Source organism: Setaria viridis, chromosome 6 (genome assembly GCF_005286985.2).
Source record: "Setaria viridis chromosome 6, Setaria_viridis_v4.0, whole genome shotgun sequence".
Lineage (NCBI taxonomy): Eukaryota > Viridiplantae > Streptophyta > Magnoliopsida > Poales > Poaceae > Setaria > Setaria viridis.
In genome coordinates, this window is record NC_048268.2 from 1,919,831 (window position 1) to 1,942,223 (window position 22,393).

The following is a 22,393-nucleotide window of genomic DNA, read 5'->3' on the forward strand; positions in this document are numbered from 1 at the left end:
CTCTAACTTTGCCGCCGAGCTGCTCCCGCCCACCTCCTACCCAGTGGCGCTGCACTTAAAAGGGGGAAGACGATGCTGACCGTACAAATCTCCAACACCAGAAAAGCCGCATGGGTTTCCACAAAGAAGCCTGTCGGCTACCGGTGGCCCATTACATCACCGACCTGATCGAGCATTTCACATCCAAGCAAGAAACATTTCATCCAACAGCCTGTGACAAAATGTACAGTAAGAAACTGTTACATATCAGTGGAGGAGAAACGAATCGATAGCGTCTTCTTCGGACCCCTTGACTGGCGCTTTTATCCAGTATACTACACTCTTTCTTATTTTTTTTCAGGATTTGGCGCAAGTTTCGAACTAAAGTCAAAAGATTTGAATTCAAATCTCTTCTACCCAAGCATGCCCTCAATCAGGACCACCAGCTTTATTGCAGGCTGCCTCCAGTCAGAATCCTCTCTGCCCCTGCTTCTTCAGTGCCTGAAGTGCCTGACGCCGGTGAATAGGAGGGACACCCCATACTTGTTGCAGCAGTCCACGGCGTCCTGGTCCCGGATGCTGCCACCGGGCTCCGCGATCACCGCGATGCCGCTCTGGCACGCCTCCTCCACCGCGTCGTTCCAAGCTGCGGCGCCATCCATCAGTTCAGCGAGATCGTATCACCATCGGAGGAAGCATGTTGACAGCACAGCAGTTTCTACTCACCAAACGGGAAGAAGGCGTCGCTGGCAAGAGCAGCTCCCTTGGCCTCCTCTCCGGCCTTCCTGAAGGCGATCCTCAGGCTCTCCAGCCTGTTCGGCTGCCCACTGCCCATGCCCAGCATGCGATTGTTCTGCACACCAACCACGCATCAGGCACAGGATCAAACAAACTGTCCAGCGATTTCATTCTCATTGCAGAACAGAGAAAAGCATACGTGCACTACTGACCTTGGCGATCACGATGGCGTTGCTCTTGACATGCTTGACGCAGAGCCAGGCAAATTTTGCATCCGAGAGTTCACTGTCCTCTGGGGCCCTCTCCGACATCTTCGTGAAGGTGATGTCTTCCGGGGTCAAGTCGTCGGACTCCTGAGCTAGCCAGCCGCCGCTCACCTGCCGGAGGGACAGCATGCTTTTCCCGCTTGGCTTCGCCTCCAGTATCCTCAGCGTCTTCGATTTCCCCTTCAGGATCTCAAGCCCCTTCTCCGTGTACCTAGGTGCGACGACAATCTCGTAGAACATCCGTGTCTTGCCATCTGTGGGGCTCATAAACTCGCGGATTTCCCTTGCGAGATCCTACATATGTAGCATCATCATTTTGTCAACATTAACGGAAAATGGACAGCGGCAAAGGTAGAAGAGTTGTAGCTTGTGTATGAACACATTTGGTGTCTGATCGATACTGTTACCTCATCGATTGTCGTATTGAAGGCGACTATGCCACCGAATGCGCTCACAGGATCTGCCTTCACAGCCAACCTGTATGCTTCAAGGATGTCCTGTCTGGATGCTACTCCACATGGATTTGTGTGCTTAACCACAACACAAGTTGGGCTCTCAAACTCTGAGACACAGTTCCATGCAGCATCCGCGTCCAAGTAATTGTTATAGGACATTTCCTGTAAAAGAAGGCATCACATGTAAACTCCCAAATAATCATAACTGTAATGGTGCAGCATGATTTCACAAAGGGATAGTGAACAAGAAAGCATGTATGGAGTGCAATCCAGTTGAAAGACATGCTTGTCAATAATTTACAGTGATTTGTGTGCCATTTTAGTGAAGCAACAACTAAAACGAAACATGATTGTCTATTTGTCTTACCTTTCCATGGTGCTGGATTGCTGTTGCAATACCGCCAGCATTTACTAGAGAAAGACTCTTGTCACCATAGAATGCAGCATTTTGATGGGGATTTTCACCATATCTAAGTGTAGACTTCAGTGTGAGGGGCACAGTAAAGCTAGGAGGAAATGTATCTCCTGCATAAAGATCACAAAACTGTCATATATGAAAAATATTGACATAACTACTCGAATAAGCATATTATCTACCAAAAGTAGGTCTAATACCTTTATTTGATTGCTTCCACAACCACTCTGAAACAGCAGAATCGTATGAAGCAACATGTTGGGAAGCTTTCCATGCAAGCCTCCTGCGGAAATCCTGGTCATCTTGCTTGCCTTCAAGATATTCCAATAGAGCAGGATAATCTTCATGATCAACAACGACAAGAACATCCTTATGATTCTGTCAGTCATAACAAATACAGCATAAGCAAACTGCAAGCATACAACTATTCCTATCAACGCACTACATGAATTTTACATGTATAGATGACTGCAATATAAAGCACTCAAGTGTAGCATGTTTGATAAATGCAAATTGAAATCAACTTTGCATGAATATAGCATGAAACACTCCAATGCTCTACCTTGGCTGCAGCTCGAATCAATGTAGGTCCACCGATATCAATATTTTCAATGCCATCCTCAAAAGATATTGCACTTGAGGTGACCTTATTGTAGAATGGATACAAATTCACTACAACCACATCAAATGTCCCTGCGGCAAAAGAAAAGATTGTGGTAACTGAGGATAATACATTGATACTCGCATGATTTCTCATCGCACGACACTTGATAGACCTCAAAAATATTTAAGAGAAGTCCCCACAGATGACTGAAAAACTTACCAATGCCATGTTCGTTCAATGCTTGCAGATGATGCTTCTGGTCTCTTCGTGCAAGAATACCACCATGTATACTGGGGTGCAATGTTTTGACTCTCCCATCTAGCTGAAATAATCCCAAAACAAGTTAGTGGAGATGGAAATGCAGAATTTATAATGCTTGTCAAAAGCTATCAACATGGCAATCCACATCCTTTAAACTATCAGCTGAAAGTAAAAGAATATTAGATTAAGAAATGGAACGGCAACTTCTAGTGAGTATATAGTTAGAAAACTGGAGTTATATACTGTTTCTACTAGCTATTTCAATAACCTTTACTAGGATTCTGAGGCATTGAAGAGAATTTGGATATTACAGGATATTTTTTACAACTGATTCCTTGATGCACTTTTGAAAATTAGCAAGAGTAAAGAGTTACATCTATTACATTTCTTAAAAACCATTAGAAATAATACATTTTTGCAGCATTTCATAACAAATTTTATTTAGGGATCAGTAAACCGACTGTGGCAGAAACATAGATTTTGAGAATTGCAACAATTAAAAATGAAGTAGGCTTTACCATTTCAGGAAAATGTGTAATTTCCTCCACTTTTGTAACACTAACTCCAGCTGCTTCCAAGCTTGATGCTGTGCCACCAGTGGAAATAATAGAAAACCTACAGTAGCAAAATCTCCATATAAGTAGGAAAAAAAATATGAACATTCGAAAATGAAATCTGAATTCATGGTTTATCTTGTAAAAAAAATATTTTTTTTTGAAAATTAATTTACTAAATCCAGATCCTGATAGGAATTATTAGTCAATGAAAAACATACAAGTGGAGAGATGTTTCATAAGACATGAAGATTATTATCAGGAGTGAAAGCTGGCTTTGAGAAAGAGCAACAAAAGATAAATCATACACGTCTGAGGTAGGATTACTTTGCAGAAACTGATCGTGATGAACACATTATAAACACACAAAGACTTGGCAGTCGATAACATTTAACATGAACTTGGAAAAATGCAGGCAACTCTCACTCATACAATTCAAAAGAAGGGTGAAATAGAAAAAAGAAGACGAAAGGGTTACCCCAAGCGCTGAAGACCATTTCCAAGATTGGCCAGGTCTGTTTTATCGGACAATGATATCAGTGCTTGCTTCACTCCTGTGGCTGTAGGAACTTATAATCAGTTCATGCTGTTTAGAAAATACATTTTACTCTATGAATGAAATGTCTTTTTAACTTTTGAATGAAATAACTGAGAACAGAAGTTACTTATTAAAACACTCGAATCCTGGGTAAGGTAAATCAATTTACACAAGGTAATTAATCAAACATATCTATATGAACCTCAATATTGAATTGACCAACCAGAACAAAAGGGTATCTGAATGCAGAACAATTGGCCATTTTGCCCAATACAAAATGAATACGCGAGTATAAAGTTTAAACTACTCCGCCAAAGGGGTAATTTGCTCCCTGGTGAGTAATATGATATATTGCATACACCATTCAGTCATCGGAGCACCAAAATCAACTTATGTTAAGAATGCATCAAGATGTCATGTGAGGGTCTTCAACCCATAGTTTCTATCCAAACAAAACAGAAATCTAAATGCGGATTGCTCTTGGTTCTAATAAAAGAAGAAAGTCACCAATAGGATGCATCATGAGGCAAGCATCACTTGAATGATTAAAATATCGGGAGCAACTTCCCATCGAGTTGAGCTGGTAAGGCGGTACCGTAGTATGACACTATTGTATCTTTTTTTTAAAAAAAACTTCCATACTAGGGTTTTGGAAGGGTTTAAGTGGTTCCAAAAAAGCAAAGCCCAAGCCTAAGTAAACTAAACTCATGCCTACTTGCCAGTCGCTCAGTACCTGGCCACCTGCAACATAGACTCAGCTCCAGCCCGCACAAGCAAAATTGCTCAGAACTAGTTTTAGTAGAAAAGCTTATCGGTACCACATATACATGATCGCCACGTTCGGAGAAAAGATAAACACGAATCTTCTTTTACACTAATTCACCGAAGCATCAGAATCAATCCCTATACGGTGCAGAGACAAGCATAAGAATCAATCCCACCGCTGAAGCTCGCCTCCGGCGCCGTCGACGTGCCGGCCTCCGCAGCATCCATTGCGCGCCCCGCCAAGCGCTCCGCGGACGAAGACAACGACGACAGGGAGCCGCGGCGGCCCTGCGAGAAACCAAGCCCGGACACTGATTAAGCTCAGCAATCAAGCAGAACGAGCAAAGCACTAACACGACAGAGAGGGGGGCATAGAGTACCAGACAGTGGCGAGCTGGGAACAGGAGCTGGCGGCGTCGGCGAGGGTACGCGCGCGTGCCGGCGGCGAGCTTGGCGGCGGCGGCGGGAGAGGAGACGAGATAAAGTGGCATCCTCGTAATTATTGGCACCCCTTTGGCCCTTTTCTGTTTGGAGGATGGAGAGCAGAAGAGAGATTGTCGAGGGACAAAAAAGGAAGGCCCTGTGTTTCGTAAATGGGCCGAATATGGCTGGGCCAGCCGTGGAGAGGCACCAAGAAATGGCTCGGCCCAATTTTTGTTCTTGCATGCTTGATAACTTTGCATGGAATTCCAAAAAAGAGAGAGGAATATAATTCATCCTTGCGAGAAAAGCTTGACAAATATTGTATATGGTTTTGTAAAAAACTACTATTATATATAAATGGCACATACGGCTAAAATTATGGGATTCTATGAGATGGTCAACCATCAGAGTATTATTGAGTGCACTTCTTTCTTTATTTATTATTTCTTGACGCTCACGCAAATTTTTCTACTCTCGATCCAGCCTTTCTCGGCACTCGCAATGCCTTCGCCGTCTCTTCTCTTCGACATTTTCCCTTGCTGATGTCGCCACCCACTCGTCTAGCGGCCTCGAAACCCATTCTCTCCACCATTTTTCCTTGTTGCCACCATCACCCCGTCTGATGCCAGCGATGCCATCAGTTCCCTATTCTCTTCACCATTTTTCCTCATTGCCGCCTCCGCCTCATTCTACATCAGCGGCACCCTCCGTAACAAATGCAACCTCTATGCCCTTGTCATCCCGTGACTTGCGTATGGTGCCTGGCTGCCCTGCCAGCTCGGTGAGCTCCCAACAATGCCTCTAGAGCCGGCAACTATTAAAGCCCCCCTCCCAAAACAAAAAACCCTAAACTAGAATCTCATCAAGGATGATGAAAAGCTTTGCCGTCTTGCTTTTCTTTCCATTCTCCTTTTTCGGAAAATTATATTTCTTTTGCAAAAACTTCTCCGATCCCTTGGTGCAAAGAAAAGCTTGACAAATATTGTATATGATTTTGTAAAAGAATATTATATATAAATGGCACACACGGCTAAAATCATGGAATCTTATGAGATGGTCCACCATCCGGTGCACTTCTTTCTGTCTTATCTTTTCTTGAGGCTCACGTAATTTTTTGTACGCTCCAACCTGCCTTTCTCGCCACTCGCAATTCCTTCACCGTCTCTTCTCTTCGTCATTTTCCTTTGTTGTTGTCGCCACCAACTCGTCTAGCGGCACCCTCGCCACCCATCCTCTCCGCCATTTTCCCTCGCTGCCACCATCACCCCTCTAATGCCAGCGATGCCCTTGTTGCCCTATTCTCTTCGCCATTTTCCCTCGTTGCCGCCTCCACCCCGCTCTGTATTAGCGGCACCATCCATAACAAATGCAGCCTCGATACTCCTGTCATCCCGTGATCCGTGTGTGGTAGCCCACTGCCCTGCCGGCTCGGTGAGCTCCCAACAATGCCTCTAGAGCCGGTAGCCATTATACTCCTGAAAATCCTAAACTTGAATCTCGTCAGAGATGATGAAAAGCTTTGTTTCCATTTTTCTTTTTTTGACAATTATATTTCTTTTGCAAAAACTTCTGCCTTCTGCAAACTAGTGGCTGGTCACTGCATAACAATTGCCATGAAGAAATTGGTCGGATACATATACTCCCTGCCGGGCCCACCTTCGCCCTAGACGGGCCCACGGTCCTCGAAGCCCTAGCCATAAAACACGCACCGGCGAGTAGGCGGTATCCCCACTCCACAGTTCCCCACCATCTCCGCCTACAACTCAGCCGCCGTCTCCTCCTACCCTAGGGCTCCGCTCCGATTCAACAGGTGTTGCCCATCGCGCCGCGGCCTCCCTCTCCCTCCGAGGTATCCCATCGAGATGGCTCGCTCATCCGAGCCGTCGGCTTCCCGCGATTTATTCTCCCCCGCCAAGATCGCGCGCAATTTTTTTTCCCTTTCTGCTCTATATACTCGCTGCTCCTGTTTCGTCGCTGCCGCGCCGGTTGATATAGAGATATACCTAGACCTGTGCGAATTTAGTCTGCTGGGGTTTTTCGTTGGTCTGTTAGCGGATGGGCGATCGCAAGATCGATCGGATGGATAGATGGTTTTTGTTACCCTCCGATCCGTCAGCCCTGACGGATCCGGCAGTCGATCGGCATGTCGATGGCCGCTGGCGCCGTGTTTCGTCGCGCGGCCACGGCCGGCGGCCGTGCGCTCCTGATGAGCGACTATTTTCTGATGGATCTATTTTCTTGACAGTAAAGCTGTCTTCTTTGTCAGTTCTTTTGTGCCATACTGATTCTCTTAGAGCATTAGGTTGGGAATTATCGTGTGGCAGCTATGTTTTTGATCTTTCAGATTATGGCCTTGGGTACTGACTGTCCTGCCACTTGCGTGTCAATCTCATATCTACTGGTGCACTGTGCACAATGCTAGCCAAACAAGTAGTCTCCAAGTTAGGAAATCGTTCTACTAACTTCAGGAATTCTTCGGTATAATTCATCAATATAGTACAGGGTATTACTATACCCTTGTTGCTGTTTCTTTCCAATCACTATCCTTTTTTGTCTCATGGTTTTCTACTTTTGTCAAACCATATTTCGCCCTCAGCATTCTATTTAATTGACTGCATACTCTTTACTTTCCATTGCCTCAACAAAGCAGCAAATTAAATCATTTTTTATAAAAGAAACCCAATGCAGAGGAAAAGGAGAGTGTTTATACTTTATATCGCGATTCATGAAATACATGCTTGCTTGAGTCTATTTTCTTTGAATGTTTCTTTTACCTTTCTTAATTATTAGCTGTAGTGGATCATAACAGCCTTGATTTGGAAGTTAAGGAACTGAGATGTATTTTTCTGTGCACTGCAGGTCCGACAATAGCTGCACACCAAGTGCATCTTGGACATGGATCAGCACTCACAGATTAACAAGGTCGTTGGAGGTGCCACAAATGTTGATACCCCTGCTGCATCATATGCCCTAACCCCATTCCTACAGCGTGTACCAATGGAATCAGTGCCTCCATCGTCAGTTGGCGCTGCCTTCCTTCCATTTTCAGCTTCCCAGGGTTCTGTAGCCTACCCATCCGCCATTCTGCCACTGCTCTCAAACCAGCAACCCTCACAGATCGACCCTTTTGAAGCGGCTACAAATGATGCAGCATATGCCCTAACAGCCCTAACAACATACAATCACCAACCTGAAGCATTGGCATCAGTGCCTCCATCATCATCAGCTGGCGCCACCTTCCTTCCAGCTCCAGCCTCCCAGGGTGCCCCTACTGCCTACCAAGCTGCCATCCCGCCGCCGCTCTCCAACCAGCACCAGGCCGCGTTACTCCAGAAGTTACAGCAGCAACAGCTCCAGGCTTTCTGGGCCGGCCAGCTGGCTGAGGCCGAGCAGGCGACGGACCTCAAGGTCCACAGCCTGCCCCTGGCGCGCATCAAGAAGATCATGAAGGCCGACGAGGACGTCAAGATGATCGCGGCCGAGGCGCCCGTGGTGTTCGCCAAGGCCTGCGAGATGTTCATCCTCGAGCTCACGCTGCGGTCGTGGCTCCACACCGAGGGGACCAAGCGCCGGACGATGCAGCGGAGCGACGTCTCTGCGGCGATCATGGCCAACGAGATGTTTGATTTCCTGATGGATGTCACTCCGACGGAGCAGCAGACAAACGGCGATGGAGTTCTGCCGCCACCGCCACCGCCGCAGACGACAGCCGGCCAGGTCCCCTTTCCAATGCACGTCCCCTTTCCAATGTATGCGAACCAGCAGCCTCCATTCATGTGGCCGACGCCGGAGTATCAGCAGCAGCAGAATCCTGATGGTGGGAATGAGTAAGATCGAGTGGTGTGACTAGTTTCCTATAAGATACCGGTCTTGCCTTTAAGCTAGGTGGTTTGGATGAAACATTGTGTAAAACTGGGCGTGCCCCTTTGATCTTATTTTACTGCATTTCGTGAGTACTTTTAGGGATGTGAACTCAATTGCACCTTCTTTTAGCTGAACCTTTATCAGATTTGATGTGTTTCTTTTTTTTTTTGAATACGCAGGAGAGCTGCGTATCTTTGTATTAAGAAGAAAGTTTGATGTGTTTCTCATGCAAGTAGAATTTGTAGCGCTATATATGGCTGCTATGAAGCCGGTAATGTTACTTTTGTGATATATATATATATATATATATATATATATATATATATATATATATATATATTTCTCATGCTCTTGCATGCAGGGACATGCTGTTTTATGATATAATTGCGTTGATGAACCACCATCAGCATGTGCCAGGTAAGCTGATACGAAGAAATACAAGATTCCAGGCCACATGCTACTGCGCCGTTAATTTGCGTAGCAACAAATGTTGTATCGATGCTTTGTGAGGCTTCTGGGCCATGCTTGCCTCTTGCCTCTTTAAAGCTTCTGGTATTCTGGGCCATGCAAGACTAGATGAGTATTGAAGCTTCTATACATGATCCGATGATCGACTATACGATTCAGCCGATTTACTGTAGTAGCAAATTAAACTCCATGAAGCTTTTGGGCCATGGTATACTATACCGGTTTGGTAGGAAGTTCAAGTGAAGTTTAAAGGCGTGTGCACTATGCTATTTTTACTGTCCGCGTGGTATTGTAGCACCATATTTTTTGGGGAAAAAAGGCAAAAAGAGTTATTTCCTGGAGTACATGCGTACGTCCACCATTACAGAAATAATGAAATACCCATGGGAAGTTGAAAATTATGAACAGTAATACTACAACCCATACGATCCGAACGCGTCGGATGCTGGTCACAAAAAATATCTAAGCGTGGGGCTCACAACCACCAGAAATATCATAAGCCACACAACCAGTTCCTTCTTATCCTTTTCTTCTTCTCTATCTATCCTCATTCTGAGCTCCCTGGTAGTGCTTCACTCCTCCACCGTCTCGCCGTCCGACGCCACGCTGCCTTTCCGCTCGGCATCATCAGAGGACATTGCTCCTCCTTCACCCACGCTTGTTTGAGCGGCAGCAGATCTGTATCCCGCGTAGAAGAAGAAATCGAAGAGGGGACACGATATCGCTGTGGTGCACAGCGAGATGCCATGGCTGTGGCGATGGTGTTGCAAGTGAAGACGGCGCTGGTGAGCGATTTTGAGACCCCTCCAAATCATGGGAAAGGGGGCGCCGGGCGCCGCTTGAGTGCCAGGGGCGCGGGCCACCGCTCCCCCGCAACCAGGGGGCGAGCCGCGTCGGCCGCCGGAGGAGCTGCTCCATCGGCAATGGGCTTGACCGTCTGAGGAGCTCCACGGGGAAGGGCGGCCAGGGGCGAGCCGCGCCGCCCGCCGCCATCCTCCTCCTCCTCCACCACCGTTTCTTAGCGTCGGAAACCGCTATACAGTGCTCCTCCTGCCAGGGTTTGCTGCATGTTGCAAGCGTATGTTTCAATTGTTTCAGATGTTTTAGAAGAATGTTGCAAGTGTTTCATGTGGATGTTGCAAAGTAGATCTTGATGTTGCATATGTTTCACACACATGTTGCAAGTGTTTTATCTGGATGTTGCATTTTTAATGAGAGATTTGAATGTTCCATGCAACATGAAACAGATGTTGTGGTGGATTTTTTCCCTCATCATCAACAAATGGTTAATAAATTTTTTTTCAACATATTTTTTGATGTTGCAAACAGTGATATGTTGCAAATGTTTATTTTCTATGTTGCAGACGTTATTTTTTGATGTTGCGATGGACCAACGAAGCGTCTGATGGAAAGTTTCCAACGGACGTCCGGACGCTAGCAACGTCCAATTACAAATACAACCTAGATTGTTTCTAGAATTTGTTGGAAAGATGGCGATGCTTCCAGAGAGAAGTTCAAGCGCTCACGGCTGGTGCTTCCGTGCAGGAGGGATTACATCCATTGGATGCAACATGGACAGTGCAAACCTTTTGACTGCTAAATGTTTTCTGATTTTCACTGCATTTTCTTTACACATGGTACTACAGGTGAACGATATTACCAAAGCTGGTAGGTAATCAATATACTTTGGTTTCACTCTTCTGACGTGACCGACTTGCATATTTGCCATTGCTACATATTTTCCACTGATATTTGAGACGGGCGAGTGCCGATCCGCTAGTTTTTTTTTTCTAAGCCTGACAGTTACATAATGTACGCAGCAGCAATTGTTGACGTTGTATTAGACAAAATCCATTTGCCTTACTGAGGAAAAATGGCAATTGGATACTGCAACAAACCTCATGTAGAATGTGCGACCAGCAACATCAGTAATACCTGAAAAAGGCATGAAACTGACTATTGAAGTAATGAAGCTTTACTCTAGGACTGATCATGTACAGTGTTCACCTGCCCTACAGATTCCAGCAGCTCAGAACTACTCACTTCTGAACCCTGAACAAAGGAACGAAAAAATTGTTCATATGTAATATATCTGGCCTACATTCAGAAGGCTTTCATGAGGAACATTGAAGATCACACTGTTCTCCCTGCAGAGCTTCCTAAGGAAGGCGTAAACATAATTCACAGCCACCTTCTTGACGATCCCTGAATCCCTGCGCGCCCGCACGACCGTGTTCCCAAGGATGTGCACGACGCCAGCATCCTTGCACCGGTTCAGGAATTCCTGCTCATCGCCGAATGTCTGGCTCGAGTACCTTGTCAGGCTGTTCCCTGTCAAAGGTGACTTTGCCGGCATGATGGAGTCATGTGATGAGTAGCTCATGTCACCAATCGAGCTCATCGTGTTGCTTCCAGCCTTCTCAGCCAGCAGTGCTCTGGTGGACCTCTCAGGCTTCTGCTCCATCATGGTGAAATCCTCGGAGTCGGAGTAGCCATCCATCATGCTCTCCAGTCTGACGAAGACAAAGAGCCTGTCGAGGAGCATCTTCTCAAAGTCTTCGTCTTTCTTGTGGATGTCCTTGTATCCATACCTTGCAACACAGCGAAACATGTGGTAGTTCTTTGGACCAATCCTCTTCATGATGAACCGTTCTTCAACAGGGACTGTATATACCGGGAGGTACTTCACACAGACAAATACAACAACTGAATGGATGGCAGGGAGGTTGGTGATGAAATGGGAGAAGATAAGCGGGACGCCACTTGCCAGCTCGGTGTATACAAATCCTATCCCAGGAACCCTGACAAGGCCAAGGCTTGGCCCTAATCCCAGAATCCAGGCCATAGATACCTTGCTGTGCATCTCAAATTCATAACGCTTCACGGTGCAGAAATGCCACACATACATGATAATGAAGAAGGTTATCGCGATGACTAGTGGGACCCATCCACCTTGGTCCACTTTATTAATGCAGGCTGTAAAGTATGGGAGCTCAACTGTCAAGGAGAGCACGAGGAAGATGACAACAAGGATCCAGTGACTCTTCCATACAAGCAGCATCACTGGGACCATAAGGAATGTTGTAACTAGCATAACAATCACCACCGCAGTGCCTGCTCAGACAACATGTAGACATATGAGTGTCATGTAAAGGACTGCAAAGTGCTTCCTGAAGGCTCAGTCAAAATTGTATTCAGAATCTTAGTCTACGATTTGAGCCTTCTGTTAGGGTACGGTAATGCTGTCTACTAGATAAAGATGACTCTGTTTTTAGCAATTAACTACACAGCATTGAACTATTGCTAGCTACTTTCTACTTAGCACTAATGTGTGAAGTTTAGAGCTGAAAGTGCATCGAAAGCATGACATTCACATATCGGTTTCTCCTTATTTAGCATCATTTTGCATCACAAGAAGGGAATTCAATATGCAAGGCTTACCATAAGCATTTCCTATCTGGCTTTGGTTCTTGAATCCAGCAGTTACAGCAATGCAAAGAATCATAAGTACCCAGTTGATGTCAGGGATATAAATCTGTCCCAGAAATTTCTTTGATGTATGGACAACATTGACACGGGGAAAACAACCCAGTGCAAGAGCTTGCTTTATTATTGAGTAGGTAGCAGATATGGTTGCTTGACTTGCAACTACAGCCGCAAGAGTTGCTATGATGAGTGCTGGCCAGTATATGGCACCTGCAGTGATAGAGCAACTCAACTTGAGTATATCGAAGTGCACACAGCACTAATGTACAGTAAAGGTAGTGCGATAAGCACTATGCCAATTTGCACATAGTGGACTATGATGGTATTGTATTTGAGAAATGAGGAATTGAATTTGTTTAGAGTACAGTAGGACCTGGGATGGAGCGATAGAAAGCATCAGCTACATGGTCCTTGTGGTCGATAATGTAAGCAGCCTGCCCAGTGTACGCCAGTAGAAGGCATGGGAACACCACTAGGGTGAAGGCGATCTGGACATAGACATGATTATTTCATTGAGGCATATATCATATTTCATGATTCTTTTTGGTTGAAACCACTCACCTGAATAGCCAGTACAGGGAAGTGACATAGATCAGCATACAATGCTTCAGTTCCTGAATAGAAAACCACATTTAAGTAACTCTGTTTCATCTAACAATTGATGCAAAAGTTACAGTTGAATTGCCAATGACCTGTGATGCTAAGCATGACCCCTCCAAGAGATGTCCAAATCTCGGACTTCCCTCGTCTGAAATACCGGAAGATGTAGACCGGATTATACGCTCTTAGAACAGAACTGTTGTACTTGTGTATGTTCACTACCCCAACGCTCCCAATTAGAATAAACCAAAGGAGCACTAGAGGTGCAAAGAGCCACCCAACTTTATCTGTCCCATAGTGTTGCATGCAGAATAAGCCAATTAATATGACCACAGCAACGATTACAACCACATCTGCCAGATATGGAGGATATTAGAACAAGCAGCATATGCAAAGGATGTTATGATCCTCGATAGATCAAGGAAAATGAAAAATGCAGCCCACCAGAGTTCAGAACAAACATCAAGAAAACCATACAGGAGGGGGAAAATACCTGTACTCATGTTCTGATTCTGAACCCTTATTCCACCTGATGCAGAAAGAACTACATAGCACATAAAAAAATGCAGGTTAGATCATAGTTATTTTAGACTTACTCATAAAACTATGATTCTGAATACCTGATATAGCAGGAGTAAGGATTCCATCTCCAATGGCAGTACATGTACCAATGAGGACAAGAATAAGAAGACAGTTCTTTTTATATGCATGTCCCTCTAGCCATCTCTTCACTTTTGCTGCAAGTGAATTCTCCTCATAAGTTTGCCGACTATATGTGGTTAATTCTTCATCGGTCTTATGTTGGTTGGGTATAGTGCTGACCTTTGCATGCCGGCACAGTAGAGAATAAAGAGCAAATGTGCCACCTGTAAATAAGCAGGAAAAAATATTGTCTGAAAGTTTGTGGAAACAAATTCCAATTGAAAAGGTGTTTCTTGTCTGAGCACAAAGCAAAATGAACTTGAAGCTTAACCTTCTACAAATTTCATGATTAGTAAAGTGCTGTCTAGCAATCACTTTGGCATCTCATATTAAACCGTGTTGATACTCGATACAAATCCATCACTAGAGTGATGCTTTGCTATGAGATTCTGCCAACCAAACCAAATGGTAAAATTGCAGAACCTCTGCGGACTATCAGCTCATACTTTTACAAACGTGTAAATGCAAACTCTTTTTGACAACAACTCATAATTCTTGCAAACACCAAACGAGTCATAACAGCCAACAAATAAGGGTAAGATTACAAGAAAGTGATCTCTCACCTTGACCATTATCATTGGCTCGCAAGACGACAAAAACATACTTCATCAGAGGGATGAGAGTAAGTGTGTAAATGATCAAGGACAGAGCTCCAATAACATCTTCATCATCATCCACCCCATGTGGAAAGATATTGTAGAAAACATACAATGGTGATGTACCTAAGTCACCAAATACTACGCCAAGGCTCTGAAATGCAAGCCGCAGTAACAAAATTGATGAAAACTTCTGGATGAACAAAAGCAAAGATCATGTCAGTTTCTTTGTGCTAAGAACACGATAACGTTCCTCAAAAAAAAAAAAGAACACAATAACGAACTAGCCTACACAAAGCACATACAGCACAGATATTGTAGCACTTTAAGATGAAAGAACAGAACAAGATGTAAGAATCTGAATATTGTTCCTGCAATTGAAAATATCATTAACAGCACATCTACAATATGGTTCCTGCTATCCTTTTATATCAAAATGGTCCTGAACCATCAATCGAATACTGTACCATTCATAATTTCACATCAAAGGACCACCATGTTACTTTCAGATGCAGCTAGAAACAACTATGACTACACAGGGTTGTGCAACAAACATTCAGGGATGACATGCAAGCATCAAAACCATACCTTTTCTCTGTACATGTTCTTCAGCTGACTGGCCTCCTCATCCATGGGTTGATCAAGGTTTTGATCCAGCTCCCACATACTTCCCCGGTTGGTTGTCTCGCTATCTGATATCGACGCCATTAGCATCTCCTTCAACCTTCAGGTCACAATCCCACCTCAAAACCTCACACCTGAGAGCTCCCCAACGGCCGAAAGTGACTTCCCCTTCGCATCAACCGAAAATGGAACTCCTTAACTTCCCAAATTGAGCACCGGAAATTAAACCACCAAAACCAGAATCAGGAACAAATCTCTGGCCCTCTCACTGCAATTCCACCACAAATCCCCACATCAGCAGCGGCCCAAGACCGACCGTCACCTTGGTCTACGCAAACAGCAAATCCTCCAAGAATAACCAAGAACAGGAGCACAGATAACCCAAATCCGAATGCCACCTCAAATCTTCGAAGAGGACTTGCAGCCAAGACCGAACTCTTCCCCTTTGATTTCAGCAAGAACCAGAATGGAACCTTTGGTCCAAGAGCCAAGAGCCAAGACTCGGAGCGAGAATAACCCAAATCGAGCTAGAAACCGAGGATTTGAGCCCACCGAGCCGAAAATCTCCACTCCAATCAACCTCAAACGCTTCAGACAAAGAGACGAACCTGGACAGATTCGCGGAACCAAGAAAACCCCAATATTTCAATACCAAAACCTCAGCAAGATTAAGTTTTTGATGCTACAGTTCCCACAACGGGGACAAGCAGCGATGTGGGCCGCCCTCCAATTGTCAAAAGCACGGCAATCCAGCAGACAGAAGGTTTAGGTTGAGGAGATACGATTTATGGTAGAGAGAGAGAGAGAGAGAGAGAGAGAGAGAGAGGGGAGCTCCCCTGCTCTTTGCACGTTCATAGAAGAAGGGGCAGGAAGAGCATATGGCTAGATGCTGAAAATTGGACCTCAGACTGAGAGGGAAAAAGGTTAGGTGAGGAGCCCAGAAGAACAAATTGGAATTGTCATTTCAACTGGAATTTCCAACAGGAGTAAATGTTTCAAAAGAGAGGCAGTGCTAAATTTACAGCTAAAAGTCTGTTACATACTGGTCCTGCTGATGCAGAGGATGAGCTGGCAGGTCCCTGGTCCTGGTACTGTGTTCATCCTAAAGTAGTTACCACCCCTTTTTTTGGTTGAGATCATTGGGATCCAAACTTCTAAGATACAGTACCAATTATTAGTATTATATCTTACAGTGTGCAGTATGTGTTCTACAAATTTATTTATTTCAGAGATTCAGATTTTGTCTTTGACTTTGTTAAGCTCTTTCTTTGCATAATAATCTGTTCATCACCTTTGCCCAAGTTCAAGCTCACATGACGGTCAGATGGCATCAAATCAAACAAATTATTACTGACATCCATGCCTCTAATTATATTAAAAGGCACATGGCCACTAATTTACCCCTTATATGACAGTATGCAGTATGGTTGAGTTACAACAATTCTATTCCTAATTTCCTTAAAAACATACCTTGTGAAAGTAGTGCAGTAAGGAAAATACATAATAATTTCTCGACGTTTCAAAACAAATTAAGTCGTTCGAAACAAAGTTCGGCGACCCTGCAAAATATATGCATATTGCGTTTAAAATTCTGCCAACGGGATTCTCTCCTATAAGTTGTTGATGCAAGCTGAGAAGCAAGTGAAACGTGCAAACCACGCCAAAATCCGTTGCACTTGTTATGCACACCACCAACAAAAAAAGGTCGTGTTGATCTGCACCCAACCACGCAAAACGCACAAACACGGTGGACACAAAAGGGCAAAACAGCCCTCCTTTTCCCGTGTTGGCACCATTGACAGCTCCAAGGAAAGCCATGATGGCTACACGCGGAAAGAAAATCGAGTTCACCTCCAGCTACGAACTTCTGCTGAGAATGACGTCTCGACAAACTTCATCAAATGGACCATTGATACAATAAAATCGTACAAACACCTTATTCCTTGAAGGGCATGGAAGGTGCATTCATAGGGAGGTCATCATGTGATGCACGGCATTGCAAGTTTCTAAGAATAATGCATGTCCTCAGGCTATATGAAAACATTTATAATAATGTTGATTATAGTCGAAACAAATTTTCATCAAAAAGGTCATTAACCGAGCATGAAATAGAAAATAGTAAATAAAGAAGATTCTCTCCTAAACAATTTAAAATAGTGAACATGGTGCTGTCAATTACCTAAGTAAATCTAAACACAATTTTTTTTTTGAATTTCACAAGCTATTATGTGGATCAACAAAAATGTCAAATGTGAATTGGTGTGAAATAAAAGCGAAAAACCAGAAATTGTTGGCTAGTTAGCTCCAACATTTTATTTGGAATATTACATTTCTGCAATTTATACATACTTGTTGGCAACATCAAATCGGAGGCCACCTGATCTGCCCTGGCTTGAACCGGCGACGTACAGTCACTCTCTTGAGAGTGTACCATCCCTCCATGGCCTTTTTCAGAAGAAAAAAGGCCATGCACGTCTATCAAGCATGCAGTATCGCGCTTTTTGAGAGCCAAAGATGTGCCAAACAGCCAATAACCCCCAATGAATCGAACCGTATTGTTTCTTTACATTCATTCAGTTTATGTGATCAAAGTTAAAAAAAAAGCCCAAAACAATTACCTTGTGTTCTTATACCATCGGCGGGCCGGATAAATTGACACGAGCACATGACATGGATCTACCCCTTCTTTTCCTAGTTCCCACTAGAGCTTGTCCTCTAATGATATGTTTACATCTGAATTAGTAACTAGTGACCCACACTTGTCCAAGGCTCAAATGAATATGCTATCTAGATCCTGTCTACAGTACTTACCACTACTCCAGAGCATAAGCCGTGTGGGCATCGATGCTAGTCAAATGGCATTAGGGGAAGGAAATGTTCTTTATTCCTACTGTAGACACAAGGTGCAGTGTCACTGTCCTGTCCAGAAACTTTTAAGAGAAAACTAAGCACGTGTGGCCTGATCATGTATACTGGATCAAATTAAAGTTTTTAAGTTTTTCTACACACATGCACTTGGCACGACTGGGCTAACCAATAGATCTACATATCTGATTACGTAGATGAAGCGCGAAAAGTATATAAAAGAGATTTACAATAGAAAGGTTCCATGATGATAGCTGAATGTGCGAAAGAAACGATCTAATAATTCGACAGCCAACACGCTGCACAAACTTGGATAATCAAAGTGATCCGAGCTAGCATTATACACTGGAATATTTTTTTCGAGAACATGCCTGAGCATGTATTTCATTAAGAAGAAAAGGAATACAACGATACAGCCAGAGCTGCCACAACACAACACTACAACTCAAACACCACACAACACAACACTACAACACAAGCACAACGCTACAACCCAAGCACAAGGGTAACCGGTCAAGCAACTCAAAGACCACAAGTAGATGGTACCACCAAGCGTGAAGTCCTATCCTTGCCGAGAGATGAGCCACCACCTAAGCTTGGAGATGAGAGAGCGACCACCTCAACTCTAGAAGCAATGAAGCACGTTACGCCGCTTGATGACCAAAATAGCTACAACCAAGAGACCAACACCCTGCATACAAAGAGTAAAGACTGTCGAAACCAGCCAGAGCACCCATGTCGATGGCAAGAAAAGCACGAAGGATTTCTTAAATACAATGCCTTCAAGAAGGGCACGACGCACATGTGCGCCGCCATCACCTATCTGGACATCCAGACTCGGTTTTCACCTAAGGAACAAGGGTTAAGGTCATCACAATGCCTCCAACAATGTGAATGACGTCCAAGGACGTCGCCATTGTTGCGTCAGCCCAAGCTACACAAGGCTTTCGCCTAAGACCCATTGACCCATCCTTCGCCCCACAAGGCTTTCGCCTAAGACCCATTGACCCATCCTTCGCCCCTAACACCACGGCCAACGGGGAACATAGCTAGAGACAAATTAGACAAGTGTAAGCCATGCAAGGGTGAAGGAAGAGCAGCGTTGCTTGAAGAGGGGGCGCTAGCAGATCCAGAGCGGAAGCGCAGCCTGTAGGACTTCCTACCATCAGAGCAACAGATGGGCACAACCAAGAACGGTGCCAGCAACGGCCACCTACACGACCAAGCAATAGACGATGGGAGTAGCGAGGGAGGCTCAAGGGCGCCCCAACATAGATACGGGTAGCACAACAGAGGTGGCGGCAACTCCGCCAACAATCACCAGTAGCGGCGGCTCCGGACGATGACCATCGGCGGCAACAGCAGCCACCCATGACTCGAGCAACGCGCCCCACAGGCCCCACCCTAACTACAAGGGCGTAGATCTGGGATGAATCCGCTTGGAGGAGGGATGGGGGCAGCTATCGGAGGTGGTGACGGTGACTCAGAGGCCACCACCACCAGCGACAACAAGAGCCGTCTCCCGACATGAGGAGCACGGATCCGGCTAGATCTACCTGAAGCGAGGCCGGAGGTGGCCCACGTCGGCATCGGAGAGCACCCTTGGCGACCATGGAGCTGAGGTATGAGAGAGATTGGGGGAGAGGAAGGGGAATGAGGGAGGACAGGGGAGGGTGCCCAGGCCAACTTCGACCGTGGCGGCAGCCTTCAAGGCTAGGATTTGGGGGGAGTTGGTGGCGGCGACGGACGTTACCCCCAAGTCGCCTAGGGAGGACGACGCGGGGGGCTGGGCACTCCATTTCTGGTGTGTAAGAGCACTGAAATAACAGTTTCCTATATGATCCCAATGTGTAGTGGCAGATAAAGAATCTCGAGCCTTCATATCCGTCGGAGATCATTGCCACCAAAATATGACATTTACAAAGCATGGAAACGGATAAAGATAAAGCCACGTCAGTAAGGACATGTTGTTGAAAAAAAAAACTATAATCTTTGCTTCCTTGACTTGACTTAAAGCAATGTGAGAGCTCATGACAAACATGTTGGACAAAAGGTTCTTTAATTTGTCTAATAGTGGTTAGGATATGCATGGACAAAAAGAGAATAATACTTGTTATATATATTTTGGTGTAATGCCTTTGAGGTGGCAGCTGGGGGAGTTCATATAGTGATCCACATCTACGAGGATATGCGTTCCTAAGTCCTATCTAAAATAAATTAAAATTGAGAAGTTTAGTAGGGTAGTTCCTATCTCAACTTCTACAGAACTTGGCTCTTCAAGCACCCATAGGCCTTTTCGGCCCCATATACCAAATTTGGGGGCAAGTTTCCAGTTTAATTATTGATTAGAACATATTATGGAGATGGAGCCCGTGGAACAGCATGTGCATATATTCTTGATGTGTTATGAGTGTTGTGGATAGGTTTCAAAGAAGAGAGATTGCGTTCAGAAGAAGAATAATGTTATGTATATGGAACTGTTCTAATTTCAGTCTATAAAATTTCAATCAGATCCTTTAAATAAAGTATCTAGGAGTCCATATTATCGAAGTATGATAATTAGCATAAATGGGGAGATATCTATATGCACACTGGTGTTCGCAAAAACAGGGAGAAGGGGTAAGCATTTGTGTTTTCACGGTCCTTGTTTATTACTACTAACGGTACTAGCATATTGCACATACTGACATACAACTATCAATATATTGTCACTCACTATTGTATTTGTCTTTTTTACACAATGAAGTCATTGTCATCTTAATATGCCACCTTTTCCACTATGTGCGCAACTTGGTTTTGCTACTTTTACACCATATATTGACTTTAGATAAATTAGTTTTTGCCATCTACTTTGATAAAAAATTTGATGATGCTTAGGATACTCGTAACAGCAGGGTAATATACTATAATTAAGTGAGATACTAGGATTAGCCAGCGGGGGCCATCGCAGAAGTCTCTATCGTTGCGTGGCGTGCATGCTGCATTCAAAACTTAATCGATTGCTTACACCGAGCTTATGAAAAGAACGAATCATCTGCCGATCGCTGGCTGCTAGGTTAGTCCTCCTTCTATTGTTTTCTATGCATGCACTACTGAAAAACTAAGCATTCGTCCAATGTGTTAGTATCGGACGCCGGTGTTAGTACTGATCGTCACGCACAATACCACCGGAGCCCTTGTAGTACCGGTTTGGAGTCTCAGTCGGTACTAAATGGCAGCACGGGGACCGGGTGGCCAATGGCTAGATTCCCCTGGAAGCCATTTAGTACCGGTTGTGTACTAAATGGTGTTCATGCACGTGTATACTGACTGTTAGCTTCAGCTGGTACTAAATGTCACAATTGAGTACCGGGTAGAGCCACCAACTAGTACTAACGTACAAACTATAAAATAAGCTCCTTCCTCCTCCCCGAGCTCGAGCTTCTTCACTCCCATGATGACTTAGGGGAGGTGCTCCCTATTTTTCCCATGATTTGGGGGGATTTCGCTCTTCCAACTGTTCTAAAGGTTAGGAACTTCATTCTTCCTCCTCTCATAATTAGTATTTTATGTTTTATGCTTTGTAGCTAGAGAAATTTGTGCATTTTTAGAGTGAGGATGAATGGAGAGTTTTTCAATTTATACATGCATGTAGAATGTAGAATTTTTACTTATGAAAGTCTGTTCGATATTGAGAAATTTGTATTGGATGTTGACAAATATGTATTGTGTTAATTGCTTTTGTTTCTTTACATAAATAACATAAGTAGAATATTGAAACAAAAATAATCAACTACTTTTGTTGCTTTACATAAATAACATAGTTGAGCTCAAGCTAACGACGATTTGGGACAAAGGGAGTTGCCGCCGAAGAATCTTTGCGTGAACCTGCTAGGTTTCTTCGGTGTTTATGGGGTGCCAAAGGATACATTGGAAGCAAGGCCAGTATTGAAATGTACGGAACAACGAGAGGACCTACATTCAGAAAAGAGAGAGAATGGACAACACTACTTATGTCCTGCTAGCTATACTCTCAGCAAAGAGGAGAAAGAAAGCATGTTTGTTTGCTTGAATAGTATGAAGGTCCCGTCCACGTACTCCTCTAATATACAGGGAATAACTAATGTGAAAGAGAAGAAATTTACAAATTTAAAGTCACATGACTACCACATCCTAATGCTACAATTGCTTCCAGTTGCACTAAGGGGTAT

The 22,393-nt window shown here is 44.3% G+C and overlaps 3 protein-coding genes across 5 annotated transcripts; 1 reads left to right on the plus strand and 2 right to left on the minus strand.

Annotated features, from left to right (window-relative positions):
* Window positions 1-175: 175 nt before the first annotated feature.
* On the minus strand, window positions 176-5,110 carry LOC117862021 (uncharacterized). Of its 2 annotated transcripts, none has more exons than XM_034745531.2 (12): window positions 4,956-5,110; window positions 4,752-4,863; window positions 3,751-3,826; window positions 3,237-3,333; window positions 2,677-2,779; window positions 2,416-2,546; window positions 2,054-2,231; window positions 1,806-1,963; window positions 1,391-1,600; window positions 930-1,277; window positions 706-832; window positions 176-625 (listed from the first exon to the last, which is right to left on the minus strand). In XM_034745531.2, the coding sequence occupies exons 1-12, from the start codon at window positions 5,064-5,066 to the stop codon at window positions 474-476; spliced, it is 1,803 nt and encodes a 600-aa protein (XP_034601422.1). In that variant the 5' UTR covers window positions 5,067-5,110; the 3' UTR covers window positions 176-473. The 2 variants fall into 2 exon arrangements, with proteins under 2 accessions (XP_034601422.1, XP_034601421.1); XM_034745530.2 differs by having other exon boundaries at window positions 3,751-3,832.
* A 1,614-nt stretch (window positions 5,111-6,724) lies between these two features.
* LOC117861644 (uncharacterized) lies at window positions 6,725-8,991 on the plus strand. Its single transcript, XM_034745216.2, has 2 exons — window positions 6,725-6,847; window positions 7,858-8,991. The coding sequence occupies exon 2, from the start codon at window positions 7,894-7,896 to the stop codon at window positions 8,827-8,829; it is 936 nt and encodes a 311-aa protein (XP_034601107.1). The 5' UTR covers window positions 6,725-6,847; window positions 7,858-7,893; the 3' UTR covers window positions 8,830-8,991.
* Window positions 8,992-11,289: 2,298 nt separating this feature from the next.
* Window positions 11,290-16,328, minus strand: LOC117860873 (putative potassium transporter 12). 2 transcript variants are annotated; one of them, XM_034744278.2, is made up of 9 exons: window positions 15,303-16,328; window positions 14,682-14,907; window positions 14,037-14,282; window positions 13,910-13,960; window positions 13,509-13,769; window positions 13,378-13,430; window positions 13,190-13,304; window positions 12,772-13,026; window positions 11,290-12,444 (listed from the first exon to the last, which is right to left on the minus strand). In XM_034744278.2, exons 1-9 carry the CDS (start codon window positions 15,426-15,428, stop codon window positions 11,408-11,410), a joined length of 2,370 nt encoding a protein of 789 aa, XP_034600169.1. In that variant the 5' UTR covers window positions 15,429-16,328; the 3' UTR covers window positions 11,290-11,407. The 2 variants fall into 2 exon arrangements, with proteins under 2 accessions (XP_034600169.1, XP_072150513.1); XM_072294412.1 differs by lacking the exons at window positions 14,682-14,907; window positions 15,303-16,328 and having other exon boundaries at window positions 14,037-14,153; window positions 14,239-14,281.
* Window positions 16,329-22,393: the final 6,065 nt, after the last annotated feature.